Raw genomic sequence first — 15364 nt, forward strand, 5'->3', positions numbered from 1 at the left:
CAGATAAAGATTCATGCAATATATGATATTTCCACAAAGTCCGTAAGTGGACTGTCAACACTACACTCAATACGACTAGGCCAATAGACACTTCTTTGTCACTTCCCTTGCCAGGAGTCTCAGGACCACCCACGTGGTTAACCACTCCAGAATCACACTCTCAGAACCACCCTTGTAATACAGCTCCATAGGGTCTGGCTGCTTTCTGCTATCCAAATCTGAACTGCCTTTTAGTTATCTATTTCTTTCTTGTCTCCAGGTATTCTTTGAGAGAAATCAAACTCTTATCAAATTGTACTAATCAGCTTTAGCAAGAGAATTCCTGACCTGCCTGTGCAAGCAGAAATTAATTACTTTAATATAATTAAATATTTTTGGTTTCCACAGATAACAGACTCACATATTATTCTTACTCTTCTTTTTTGGAAAAAAAAAAAAAAGAACCCTTAAAAATGTGAAAGTTATTGTTAGAAGTCTGGACCAAAACAAGCTGCAAGTTAGATTTAAGCTGAAAACTACAGCCTACTATAGATTTATTCATTATAATTTTAAAAAGCTCATTTATTCAAAATCATCTACAATATAAATGCTGTGACTGTTAGAGAGAAAACCCGGGCTTCAATATATTTAAAGATTCATGAGATACTGAGAAAAATCAATAATGTGTAACAACAAAACCCTGCAATTTTAAATCATCTAGGACATATCCAATGGTCATAACTTCTAAGTACATACACACTCTAAGAAGACCATTACCTACACACAAGGAAACACATCAATGACTAGTACTAATACATTAATTATAGCAATAAAAACAAAACCTGAAAAAAAATCACAAAATGTAGCTGTAAGGTCCTCATTAAGTGAAAGCTCCATTAAGTGTCAAGGTGTGAGTGGAAGACATGGAAGAGAAAGACTAGAAGCGAAGGCAGCAAGGAAGCTACTCTAAGACTACAGAAGTACTACCTTGCACCTGTTCAAGCAGTGAGTGTTCAGAATGTTTCGACAGAAAATTTAACGATGGTGTTACATTTCTAACCTCCCCACTGATTAGTAAGATTATATTGTATGATTTCATCTGCCAGGATTGGTTCTATACTCCAGCAGTATAATGAAGAATAAGGACTGTCCTTTTATGGTATAACAAAAGTGCTTTTCACTGACATGTGCTACTTTAAAATTTCCTAAACATGACCACAGAAAGGCATTTCAAGCTTCAAGCAATAAGCACAGTGGATTTTTTTGGTAGAGGCAGGATATAGTAAAAAAAATTTTATGCAGATTTTATTCAGTTTAGGGCAACTAATTAGGCAAAGGTCAGACAAAGATCAAAAGGGAAACTGATGGATTCACTGGTTTTATTGCATGTGTACACCAATTCAGCATTATTCCTGTTATTTTGGTAAACGCTATCCATAAAATTAAAGGGTATGATATAAAATACTAATATAATGAAGACGTTTCAAAATACAGGCATAATAAACACAGCCTTTTAATCATCTAGTTTAAGAGGAGTTAGAGAATGTGGAGAAAGATCTTTACTCTTTTATAAGTAATGCTTCTAAAGAAGGCAATTCAATATCAATATTAGAAAGAAGACTATGATGATTTTGTATTCTCTTCTAAATAAAATTCAGTATCTTAGCACTGTTAGCAAAAATATTAACACAATGTAAATTCATTGTATAAATAGACTTGATGACATATGGGAAATGTGAAATCATGCCAAACAGTTGAAACATCTGAGGACCCTTCATTCCATTACCATGTAGAAGCAGACCACCAAAACCCCAGGGAAGAAACAAAGGAAGGTGACAGGAGAGAATGGCAGAGGAGGGGAGCAGATGAGAAGAGACAGATATGAAAATTTAACCTAAAAATTTAGCAGTATGAAAAAACTGGGCCGGAATAATTCAAGCCAGGTATTACTAACGAGTAAAAGCATTAAGGTAAGACTGTTGGGCCTCGGGTTGGGGATTTGGCTCAGTGGTAGAGCGCTTGCCTAGGAAGCGCAAGGTCCTGGGTTCGGTCCGAAAAAAAAAAAAAAAAAAAAAGACTGTTGGGCCTCAAAAGAGCATATGGTTTTGTATTAAAGTACAGGCTTATGCCAGCATAATGTAATACAGAATGCTAAAACTGTTACAATAAACTGCTCAAGACATCAATAAATGAAGGCAGTTTTATTACCAAGGGAGGCTACTTTGAGGTTGAAGTTCAAGCTGTTAAAATTCACTATATTCTAGTACAAATTTACAAGTTTATATTCAGTTGTAAAGACAGCTATTATATTTCATAATCTGCTACCATACTTCTTTTTGATCAATGAGAAACTCTGTGTGTGTGTGTGTCTCTCTCTCTCTCTCTCTCTGTGTGTGTGTGCGCATGTCTAAAAAGTGGAAGTCAGCAACAACAAACATGAGTTAATTCTGTGAAGCCTTGATGTGTATTGTTTCTGGTGTGGTAATACTTCTTGAATGTGCCCCCAAAGGGTTCATGTGTTAGAAGCTTGGTCTCTAATGTGGCGAACCTTTAAGAGACAGAGTCCAGTAGGAAACCCTTAGATCAATGAAAGAATTACCCTCAGAATGAATGCTAGTTAGTTCTTGTTAGATTCTGAGTTCCTGGGGATGAGTTGTTACAAGAGGCAGCCCAACCACTAAATCACTCTGACTACCTCTTTGTAATGATCTCTTTCACCTACCTACCTATACTTTTGTCAAGACACTATGGACCGTAACACCCTCAAGAGTTTTAGCCTCTAAAGCTATGTGGTAAATCACTCTAACAGCCTGCCTCAGGCATTTCATTATAATAATAATCTTAAAAAAATACAATCCTGCTTTAATCATGAAATATATAAATATATGATATATATAAAATATACACATGCCATAATTTTAATTAAAAATATTAAATACAAAGAAGTGAAGTAAATGTCCCAAGTCCCACAAATTAATGACAATGTGAGGTTCACAACTCATAAATGTTTCAGGTGACAGAGAACTGCTCCAAACTGTGAACTGAGGCAGGTTTTACTGAGGCAAACAATAGGCCATAGCAGCTGAGTTGAATTACAAAATACCAACGCTGTAAATAAAAAGGTGGGGAACAGAACAAGCTGCAAAGATGACTTCTAAATCTTTCTAAATAAATAACTCCATAACCTAATTTGAAAATACTGCATTTTAAACATCAATTTGCATCTAACTATACAATTGAGATGGAAACAGTATGGTTTGTAAGTTTCACATTTACTAAGTTTTATTTTAAAAACGACATATCAATCTTTAAAGTGTGTACTGTTAAAATCCCAGGAGGATTTTGTTCAGCAATTTTAAAATAACCTTGGCAACTTGATACTGGTATATTTTACCCACTAGACAGCATGCATTATACTGGTAAGTGTGATCAAGAAAAACTATATAATTATTACCTTATTTGAGCATATATTATTTTTAGCAACCATGGTAAAGATTTCTATTGCTCAAATTTTCAAAACAACAAATATCCAAAGAATATGTATTTGCACAACTGCATTACTGATCGGGGGAGAACTGAACCTGACGGAGCCCCTATGTCTTATTATTTCACAGTAACAAATTCAACTATGAGCTTGTGACCTCAGGCTCTTGCAGTATTGCTCTGTAATAATTTCCTGGACTTTTCCAGTCTTCCCAGGGGCTGCTTAAATGAGCCTGACACCTGTCTGGTAGTCTGGGCTATTAAAATTCAAATCAAGTGTTTAAGGTCTAAGTGGTCTAGAGGAGGCAAATTAACCAAGTGTTGATTATGGCAAATATGAGGGAATATGCCCACAAAAAGTAAAATCTGCAAGGGATAGAATTACACATAGGCACTATGAAGAAAGCATTGTGAAAATCAACATCAGTTCACACAGAAGTTCATTCTAGAGAAATACTTCCACGAGCAGGAAACAGCAAGTGTGAGTCAGATGTGCTACAAGCAACTAGAAGCTCTAAAAAATGTGAGCGATTGGCACAAAGGGGAAGAAAACTGCTCTTGTCAAAAATACTTATTTCCCAATCATTCATTTGGGGAAGGGAGATGAAGAAAGACACATCTCTTCAGAATTTTGACTGTACCATATTAGCTCTACTTAAGCTGGGTATTTGCACCAACTTATTTCTTATCTTCTCTACTCATATTTTACTGTCATCTACTTCAAATAAAGAAATAAAAAGCAACTGTTCCTTATGGAACAGACACCATACAAGATATAAGGAAAGAAACTAAAAGAGAGATTAACCATTGAAACTCCAACATCCTACCTTTATAGCTAGAAAGTTCAACCCACTTTCATTGGCCAAAGCCTTTGCTATCATTGTTTTTGAGCATCCAGGAGGCCCATACAAGAGAACTCCTTTAGGTGGCTGAATACCCATTCTGCTGAAAGACTTAGGATGTTTCAAGGGCCATTCCACAGCCTGTTTCAATTTCAGTTTGATATTTTCCAGTCCTCCAATATCTGACCAGGATACCTACAAAACAAATTTTTTTCCTTATCATTAATTGTAATTTGTCTTTGAAGGACAAATGAAGCATCTTTAAGTAAGTATGTATATTCACTAAATTAGGTGAGTAGGCTCTAAGTACAGAATGACTTCTTTATGATACTTACCTCAAGTAAGTTAATAACAGTACTCCTGCTCAAAGTAAAAATGGCACTTCAACAGAACACCTTGTTTGTTTATTTATTGGGAATTTTGCATGAGTGCTGTAGTTGTATTATTTCTCCCCTCCCTCTCCACCCTCTAGCTCCTCCCAGAAACCCTCAATACCTCTCAAAATCACTGCCTCTTATTCTTTACTTATCATCACAAACACACATACACAAATTTATACGTACAACTTGTTGAGTTCATTTGGTGGTAAATTCATACATGTTTAAGGCTGATCATTTGGGATTAGATAACCTATCAGGGGGATTATATCATAACAGTCTGATTCTCCATCTCTTAGCATTATTCTGCTCTCTCTCCCAAAATTGCCCTGTATCTTAGGTGATAGTTTTGTTGTTATAACTGGGCACCCCATAATGAAATGCTATCGGCATTTTGGTAAGTTATGGATTTCTGTAAAGGTTTCCTTCTCCTGCAAAATGAAGATTCCTTGATGGGGGATTTGAGTTTCATTTACCTGTGGGTAAATATTCAGAATTTACATTGGTTTTGGAAAATGTTAGTAGGCTCTCTTCTGGTCTCACTAGTCACAGGTAGTAGGCTACATTTATAAATACCAGGTCTGAATTCCTTCCTAATCAACAGGTCTTAAATAGAATCAGATGGCTGTTGGTTATCCCTAGGATATGTGCACTTTTCTGAATACCTTGTTGTAAAATAAAACACTTCATAGGACAGAAAACTAAGAAAAATGGAACATGTGACTAATAAAATAGGAGCAATAGGAGACTAACCTGTTACAGAATAAGATCCTTAAAAATTCAAGAATTACAAGAGGTAAATTAGCAGCACTTAATAGTTACATACTGAATAAAAAAAACTAAAGAAAAATTAATTTCTGCTTGTTATATAATTACTACTAAACCTTTTAGATGTCTTTAAAGTTTGTCCCATTTGTGGAAAATTAGTTTGAGTTAGTAATCAAGTATCCATGTTCTGAAATAAAAAAACTGCCCAAAGTCACACAGACAAGTGACAGTGTGGGTTTCACATCTCATAAATGTTTCAGCTGGCAGAGAACTCCCCACAACTATTCATGAGGCAGGCTTTACTGAGGCAAAGGAAAGGAAAGCAGCTGTGTTACAGGTACTAAGAACTTGCAAGAGCTCAAAATGATAAGGTGCAGGACTGCACTTCATACACCAGTACATTTCTGTAATTGTGTGGCCTGTTTTCTCCATATCCAGAATGGAGAAAGGAAATGTAGAAAGGATTGTAGTAGAATCGTTATGTGTAGGGTAAACATAGAATGAAATAGTTTTTTGTCAGTGTATGTAGGGTAGACATGAGAATGAACAGTTGTTTCCTGAAAGTACACTGACCTTGAAGAAATCTCTATAGAGAACAGTGATTAGTGTTTTGTTTTATATGGAGTTGTTTTTCTAAAGGAGCTTTACAACCTTTGCATGACTGTGGTCATAAGAGTCCTGGCACACCTGGAATGTCTTGCATTACTGAGTACTGCAAACAGTGTACAATGAAGACTAAAGTTATGGACTTTTGTATGAGGAACTTTTTTTAATCCAAAAACAAAAACAAAAAACGAACAAAGATGATGATGACAACAACAAAACCAAGTTTTGTGTAACAATCAATAAACATGCTTCTGTAAGGGTGTTCTAGGTTCAGTTCATCTAAACTATTCCTTCTTGCTGCCATACCTTTGAGTGATCCTCTCTTCAATTGACCCACTTGACTCAGAACCCTGACACTGCACAAAATGAAACAATTTTTAATATTTTTTAAAAAATTAACAAAGTGATTTTAAGGTATAGTTTTGTAAATCCTTGAGATCTTTGCCTTTGGAATATAGTTAAAGTATCTTCAAACCTGCTTCTCTTCTCACCTAAGAAATATCTCTGAAACAGAGCTGAGTGTTTGCAGGGGACTAGGAGGGAGGTATCACCATAAAGCCTGGCTATTCTGGAACTCGCTATGTAGACCAAGCTAGGTTAGAACCCATAGAGATCAGCCTCCCTCTGCCTCTGCCTTGAGACTGCTGAAATTAAAGACATGTATCACCACCCTTGAACAAAATATTCTTTATAAATTTACATATAAATGCAATTTGGGGCAAAGGCTATTGAACTAGATAAAGTACAAAGAAAACAAGAGAGTAAGACATAAGTACAAAGTTTGAAAAAGAAGGAACTGCGAGTGCATGTGTATGCGTGTGTGTGTGTGTGTGTGTGTGTGTGTGTGTGTGTGTGTGTGTATGTCCCTATGTCCCACAGAAAGGGCACTAAGTAAGTACACTAAAAGACAAAACAGAAAGAAGCTTCAAGAGCTCCCAAAAAGAAAATATTAATTCCAGCTGGAAGATAATTTGAATAAGAGGTGAGATGTGAAAACAAAACAGGGAAGGAGAGAGGAAGGGAGGTACAGAGGGAAGAAAGAAGGAAGGAAGAACAGGACGGGGAAAGAGGAAAGGGCTCAGATGGAAGAAAACGGAAATGATGAAGTCACAGAGAACTCTAAAGCTAAATAAAGGAGACCAGTAGGTTTCGAACATATTGATAAGTCTTTAGAAGCTTTTAATATAAACATAGCTGACCTGCACTTCAGGAAATCTACAAGATTTACTCATGAAACAAAGTGCAAGGGGATGGGGTTGGTAAAATAAAAAAGAAACTTGAAATGTGTAAATATTTTGGGTTTTTGATATATAAAACTAGCTTTCCATTTCCTCACTTTTAGTGCTACCAAAATAAGAAGTTTATCTGCAGTATCATTAAGCTTAGAGAGATGGGTGATCTGACTCCTAGCCTTCCTACAGTATGCCACCACTCTGCTGATCTGTATACCATATTTCAACAAAACAAAGCAATGTTTCCCATGCTTGGGCAGTATTTGCTGAGATCAGTAAAAGCTCCAATAAAGGCAAAGACATAGCTGTCTGAGCCTGGTTATACCTGTGCCTTATGCTTTCTGAGTCTCTAGTCACTACTTAGTAGCAGTTTGTGTTGGAATACAGGTTTGCACTATAGATCTGAGACATATAAAGTAGAAACTTTGGTAGGCAGTGTTGTCATGTAATGTCCTATAAGCAACCTCTAACAAATCCATTTTATTCATAAAGGTGGGCTTTTATGAGCAAGTCCAGTCCAAGTTTGTAAGCAGACACTTCTTTTGTCTTCTTATGTGGTGGTTTGAAATACAATGGCCTACATAGGCTCATATATCTGAATGTTTAGTCACCAAGGGAGTGGCACTATTTGAAAAGGATTAGAAGTTGTGGTTATGTTGGGAGTAGGTATGGCCTTGTTGGAATAAGTATATCATGGAAAGCCCATGCTGGGTCCAGTCTCTCTTCCGGCTGCCTATGGATCTGGAGGTACAGCCATGCTCTCCCTATGAAAATGAACTAACTCTGAAGTGCAAGCAAGCCCACAATTAAATGTTTTCTTTTTTATGAGTTGCTTAGTCAACATGACTAAGATACCATGGGAAACTCATTAAACAATATTCAATGAACTTATTTTGCCTCCTCCCACCCAGTTAGCTGATTTCTGATTTTATGAATTACAAATACCTTGATATTAGTGTACATGAGCCTAGAACATTGAACCATCAACCAATGACAGGCAGAATCATACTTATTGTTTACCAGAGGCAACAGTGATTAGTATAAAATAGTGTGCATTTGGCAGAAGTACAACAGAGCTATTATACCCTGATGTGCAATTCCTACTTGGACATTCCAATTTCTTTGATTTGTTCTTTACAATTTGTATTCTGAAAACATTCAAATAGAATAATTCAAACAAAAGATGATCAAATACACACAAAGATCTATACTCTGAACAATTAACCAGCTTTAGTAATTCCCACATATGCTTTACCTTTCTCTAAGAATATGAATATTGGCATAATCAATTTTTGAACTTTCTAATTTTTTTAAACAGTAAGCTGGAAAGATGTCACTTTTTAACAGCCTTATCTTCCATAAAAATTTTCTGGGTAAATTTTTAAAAATGGTAGTAAAAAATGAAAAAGGGATCACAAAGTACAGAGGATTTAAGAACTTAATTCAGTTAATCTGATAACAAGGCACCAAAAGCTATCTCATCAGAGTGCTCTTCAATTTAATGCTTTGCCAGTAAAATACATGTATATGTGCATGTATCTTCTCACATGAATACTCTTTTTTTTTTTCTTTTTTCTTTTTTTCGGAGCTGGGGACCGAACCCAACATGAATACTCTTGACAGGGAGAAAATCCTATGGAGTATGGCATGCAGCACTGCAGATATGGAAGTCAGAGAAGCAACTTCTTTAACATGCAAGAACGAAAATGATAGAGTATTCTGAAATCCTGTGAGCCATTCACTTTTGGCTCTGCAGTTATATATATACAGCAAGAACACACTATATGAGCATATTCTAGGAGCACAAGCATATTCTTTAAAGCTTGGTATATTAAGTATCCTAGCAGATGGCAGAACACAAACTTATGCCAATTTAGCACATAAACAGTTAAAAAATTTTAAAGGAGAATAGAAAAGAGCATGCCTTGAAATAAATGAGCTTAAAAAATTTCAATTCTATTCCCCCAAATGAATAGGGAGGATGTTTCCGCCTGTCGATAAAGTGTCTCTCAAAATACAACTCAATAATCTATAGGAAAATTTTGTATTCAATATATTCTCTAAATTTTTGCTTTTCAGAAAGACTTTTGACAATTTGTCACTCCAACTTCTAGGTCCCTAACAATACTTAGTGACTCCCCCTTTTAAAAGGCCAATACAACCTGTGGTATAAACGGAAACTAGGATTCAGTATGTATACGAGTCAAAACCTGTTTTGGATGTAAAAGGAAACCTCAGTCTGCCCTTTAAATGAATTTTAAGGAAAATCCCATTATTCATTTGATGCCTAGTCATAATTGGGTATGCATATGATTAATTCAGATTATCATGGGAAATGATACAGTGAACAGAGATCTATAACCCAAACCTATCAGTAAAAATATAAAACTACCCTCATCCTACCCCTAATTATTACTACAACTATGATGCCTTAATATTCTTCCCAACTTGTATTATGATTGAAACAAGTAAAAGAAATGCAGTTCACTTTTTAAGAATTATCTTTTATATGTCCTAGGAGCCACAAGGGTACAATATCCTCATAAATCTATACTCTGCAAAACAAAAGCTGAAAAGTAGCCTCAAAGATATACAGTCTTAGTCTAAGTAAATACTTGTTTTAACTCTAGTAATAACCACCTTAAAACTTATCATTGAAAACTGCATATATAAGATTTACTTAAAGATATCAGAATGTTAAAAATATAATAATGTCCACTCTCTTGACTGACTATGAAGATAGTTTACATAAGAATAGTCAAATTATGAAAGAATATAAATTAAATTATCTGTATTCCTGTCTTAAAAGTAGTCACTGCCAGCACTGGGGTTGAATACACATTCACAATTCCGTCTTTTGTTTCTTTTTAAAAAGTTTCATGTCTTTTAAGCATATCATTTTCTAAAATTCAGAATGGTGAAAAATAAGTTCAAATCTGATCATTACCCATTGTGATTTTGCATCATTTATTCTCTCTCTTTAAATGTCTAATTTATAAAATAAAAATAATGCCTCATTCATTATGAGACTTAGGATATTACATTTAATTACATTTGCTGGAATACAGGATTTACTAAGTGACTTAGGATATTACATTTAATTACATTTGCTGGAATACAGGATTTACTTTAGACATCTGAGAGACAATCACCATTATGTTTTGAAGAAGCAGTGGCAAAAAATAAAAACCTGACTACATTTGTAATTTCACAAGTAATGCTTAACTGTCATAATTATTCATCACTCTTAGGGCTTCTTAGTGTTGTTTCTTTGTTATAATCACTACAATCCTTAAACTAAAGGCAAACCAATGTCATCTTTTGACTTTAGCACTTGAATATTATAAAAAGATTAGCCCTTTCTATGTGCTAAAAAAAACATAAAAATAATTTTAATATAAGTCTTTACAATTAATTTGCTTTTGCAGGGAGAAAATGTCTTAAGGCACAGAAGGGCATTGTAGAAAGAGAGTGTACAAGAAGGATTGACACCAGCATGAGATCCTAAAGTGCTGCAACTCGCTGACAACCACCTTGACTTCAGACAGTATTAGCTTTAAATAGTTCATCTTTCAATGAATAGCACTATGTTAAGTTTCTAGGACTGTCTTAGTAAGTTAGAGTCACCTTACTTAGCAGAAAGCTTTTACAAACCTAATTGGATACTCTACGGCTGGGTCCTTTCTTTTCTGTCTCTGTTCTGCTTAAAGTGGCTTAAAAAAAATTTTTTTTAATGTTAATACAGTTAGAAGAAACAGCTGCTGTCAGATAAGCAGATAAGCGAAAGAGATTCCACAAGAAACACGATGTCTTTCAAGACTTCCTAGACAAGCACTCCAATAGAATATTTTAATTACACATCCACACAAGCCCAAGAACTCAATACATAAATTTCAAAAACTACTTTAAAAGGTTAGTTTCAAAAGGTATGAAAACCTACAAAGGGGCTTCAGATCTTGGGGCAGTTACTGAGAAAATAGTGTCAACTCCAAAAGGACTGGTGACCTTTAATCAGAAGCCAAGTTTTTTATACTGTCAGGAACAAAAAGTACTCTTTTTTTTTTTTTTTTTTTATTAACTTGAATATTTCTTATATACATTTTCGAGTATTATTCCTTTCCCGGTTTCGGGCAAACATCCCCCCTCCCCCTCCCCTTCCTTATGGGTGTTCCCCTCCCGACCCCCCCCATTGCCGCCCCTCCCGCAACAGTCTAGTTCACTGGGGTTCAGTATTAGCAGGACCCAGGGCTTCCCCTTCCACTGGTGCTCTTACTAGGATATTCATTGCTACCTATGAGGTCAGAGTCCAGGGTCAGTCCATGTATAGTCTTTAGGTAGTGGCTTAGTCCTGGAAGCTCTGGTGGCTTGGCATTGTTGTACATATAGGGTCTCGAGCCCCTTCAAGCTCTTCCAGTTCTTTCTCTGATTCCTTCAACGGGGGTCCTATTCTCAGTTCAGAGGTTTGCTGCTGACATTCGCCTCTGTATTTGCTGTATTCTGGCTGTGTCTCTCAGGAGCGATCTACACTTCTGCACTTCTTTGCTTCATCCATCTTGTCTAATTGGGTGGCTGTATATATATGGGCCACATGTGGGGCAGGCTCTGAATGGATGTTCCTTCAGTCTCTGTTTTAATCTTTGCCTCTCTCTTCCCTGCCAAGGGTATTCTTGTTCCCCTTTTAAAGAAGGAGTGAAGCATTCACATTTTGATCATCCGTCTTGAGTTTCATTTGTTCTAGATATCTAGGGTAATTCAGGCATTTGGGCTAATAGCCACTTATCAATGAGTGCATACCATGTATGTCTTTCTGTGATTGGGTTAGCTCACTCAGGATGATATTTTCCAGTTCCAACCATTTGCCTACAAATTTCATAAACTTCGTTGTTTTTGATAGCTGAGTAATATTCCATTGTGTAGATATACCACATTTTCTGTATCCATTCCTCTGTTGAAGGGCATCTGGGTTCTTTCCAGCTTCTGGCTATTATAAATAAGGCATGAACATAGTGGACACGTGTCTTTTTTATATGTTGGGGCATCTTTTGGGTATATGCCCAAGAGAGGATAGCTGGATCCTCAGGCAGTTTAATGTCCAATTTTCTGAGGAACCTCCAGACTGATTTCCAGAATGGTTGTACCAGTCTGCAATCCCACCAACAATGGAGGAGTGTTCCTCTTTCTCCACATCCTCGCCAGCATTTGCTGTCACCTGAGTTTTTGATCTTAGCCATTCTCACTGGTGTGAGGTGAAATCTCAGGGTTGTTTTGATTTGCATTTCCCTGATGACTAAAGATGTTGAACATTTCTTTAGGTGTTTCTCAGCCATTCGGCATTCCTCAGCTGTGAATTCTTTGTTTAGCTCTGAACCCCATTTTTTAATAGGGTTATTTGTCTCCCCTCTTGGTCTAACTTTTTTGAGTTCTTTGTATATTTTGGATATAAGGCCTCTATCTGTTGTAGGATTGGTAAAGATCTTTTCCCAATCTGTTGGTTGCCGTTTTGTCCTAACCACAGTGTCCTTTGCCTTACAGAAGCTTTGCAGTTTTATGAGATCCCATTTGTCGATTCTTGATCTTAGAGCATACGCCATTGGTGTTTTGTTCAGGAAATTTTTTCCAGTGCCCATGTGTTCCAGATGCTTCCCTAGTTTTTCTTCTATTAGTTTGAGTGTGTCTGGTTTGATGTGGAGGTCCTTGATCCACTTGGACTTAAGCTTTGTACAGGGTGATAAGCATGGATCGATCTGCATTCTTCTACATGTTTGACCTCAGTTGAACCAGCACCATTTGCTGAAAATGCTATCTTTTTCCATTGGATGGATTTGGCTCCTTTGTCAAAAATCAAGTGACCATAGGTGTGTGGGTTCATTTCTGGGTCTTCAATTCTGTTCCATTCATATCTGTCTGTCTCTGTACCAATACCATGCAGTTTTTATCACTATTGTTCTGTAATACTGCTTGAGTTCAGGGATAGTGATTCCCCCTGAAGTCCTTTTATTGTTGAGGATAGTTTTAGCTATCCTGGGTTTTTTGTTATTCCAGATGAATTTGCAAATTGTTCTGTCTAACTCTTTGAAGAATTGGATTGGTATTTTGATGGGGATTGCATTGAATCTGTAGATCGCTTTTGGTAAAATGGCCATTTTACTATATTAATCCTGCCAATCCATGAGCATAGGAGATCTTTCCACCTTCTGAGGTCTTCTTCAATTTCTTTCTTCAGTGTCTTGAAGTTCTTATTGTACAGATCTTTTACTTTGGTTAAAAGTCACACCGAGGTATTTTATTATTTGGGTCTATTATGAAGGTGTCGTTTCCCTAATTTCTTTTCGGCTTGTTTCTCTTTTGTGTAGAGGAAGGCTACTGATTTATTTGAGTTAATTTTATACCCAGCCACTTTGCTGAAGTTGTTTATCAGCTTTAGTAGTTCTCTGGTGGAACTTTTGGCATCACTTAAATATACTATCATATCATCTGCAAATAGTGATATTTTGACTTCTTCTTTTCCGATCTGTATCCCCTTGATCTCCTTTTGTTGTCTGATTGCTCTGGCTAGAACTTCAAGAACTATATTGAATAAGTAGGGAGAGAGTGGGCAGCCTTGTCTAGTCCCTGATTTTAGTGGGATTGCTTCAAGTTTCTCTCCATTTAGTTTAATGTTAGCAACTGGTTTGCTGTATATGGCTTTTATTATGTTTAGGTATGGGCCTTGTATTCCTATTCTTTTCCAGGACTTTTATCATGAAGGGGTGTTGAATTTTGTCAAATGCTTTCTCAGCATCTAATGAAATGATCATGTGGTTTTGTTCTTTCAGTTTGTTTATATAATGGATCCGTTGATGGTTTTCCGTATATTAAACCATCCCTGCATGCCTAGGATGAACCTACTTGATCATGGTGGATGATTGTTTTGATGTGCTCTTGGATTCGGTTTGCCAGAATTTTTTGTTGAGTATTTTTGCGTCAATGCTCATAAGGGAAATTGGTCTGAAGTTCTCTTTCTTTGTTGGGTCTTTGTGTGGTTTAGGTATAAGAGTAATTGTGGCTTCATAGAAGGAATTCGGTAGTGCTCCATCTGTTTCAATTTTGTGGAATAGTTTGGATAATATTGGTATGAGGTCTTCTATGTAGGTCTGATAGAATTCTGCACTAAACCCGTCTGGACCTGGGCTCTTTTTGGTTGGGAGGCCTTTAATGACTGCTTCTATTTCCTTAGGAGTTATGGGGTTGTTTAACTGGTTTATCTGTTCCTGATTTAACCCGGTACCTGGTATCTGTCTGAAATTGTCCATTTCCTGTAGATTTTCAAGTTTTGTTGAATATAGGCTTTTATAGTAAGATCTGATGATTTTTGAATTTCCTCTGAATCTGTAGTTATGTCTCCTTTTCATTTCTGATTTTGTTAATTTGGACACACTCTCTGTGTCCTCTCGTTAATCTGGCTAGGGGTTTATCTATCTTGTTGATTTTCTCAAAGAACCAACTTTTGGTTCTGTTGATTCTTTCTATGGTCCTTTTTGTTTCTACTTGGTTGATTTCAGCTCTGAGTTTGATTATTTCCTGCCTTCTACTCCTCCTGGGTGTATTTGCTTCTTTTTGTTCTAGAGCTTTTAGGTGTGCTGTCAAGCTGCTGACATATGCTCTTTCCTGTTTCTTTCTGCAGGCACTCAGCGCTATGAGTTTTCCTCTTAGCACAGCTTTCATTGTGTCCCATAAGTTTGGGTATGTTGTACCTTCATTTTCATTAAATTCTAAAAGTGTACTCTTAAAAGGTGGTATTTACAGAAAATACTGTAACAAAAAGTACTTCACGCTTTGTTATTTTGTGCTAATAAGTGCTAGCATAAGTTTAAGAGACAGACAGTGGTTTACTACCTGTTCCAAAGTTCTTACTGGGCCAACAATAACTCTGTAACATTAAAATACACACACTTGTCAAAAAAACAAAAAACAAGAAAAACAAACAAAAACCCTTCTAAGATCTCGGGGGGAAAAAAAACACAGAATCTCCAGATGTTTCTTTAAAAGGGATCAGAAAATATGCTTAGATATTAATGGAAAAGGTAAAAATAAATAA

At 36.2% G+C, this 15364-nt stretch overlaps 1 protein-coding gene across 4 annotated transcripts in view; it reads right to left on the reverse strand.

Annotated features, from left to right (window-relative positions):
- Spata5 (spermatogenesis associated 5) overlaps positions 1 to 15364 on the reverse strand; it is a 204279-nt gene that overhangs the window by 158753 nt on the left and 30162 nt on the right. For all 4 annotated transcript variants that reach the window (XM_032898480.1, XM_032898481.1, XM_032898483.1 and 1 more), the window contains exon 11: positions 4290 to 4499. In XM_032898480.1, coding sequence (XP_032754371.1) covers positions 4290 to 4499 — 210 coding nt within the window. The remainder of the gene's footprint in view (positions 1 to 4289; positions 4500 to 15364) is intronic.

Source organism: Rattus rattus, chromosome 3, assembly GCF_011064425.1.
Source record: "Rattus rattus isolate New Zealand chromosome 3, Rrattus_CSIRO_v1, whole genome shotgun sequence".
NCBI classification, from domain to species: Eukaryota; Metazoa; Chordata; class Mammalia; order Rodentia; family Muridae; genus Rattus; species Rattus rattus.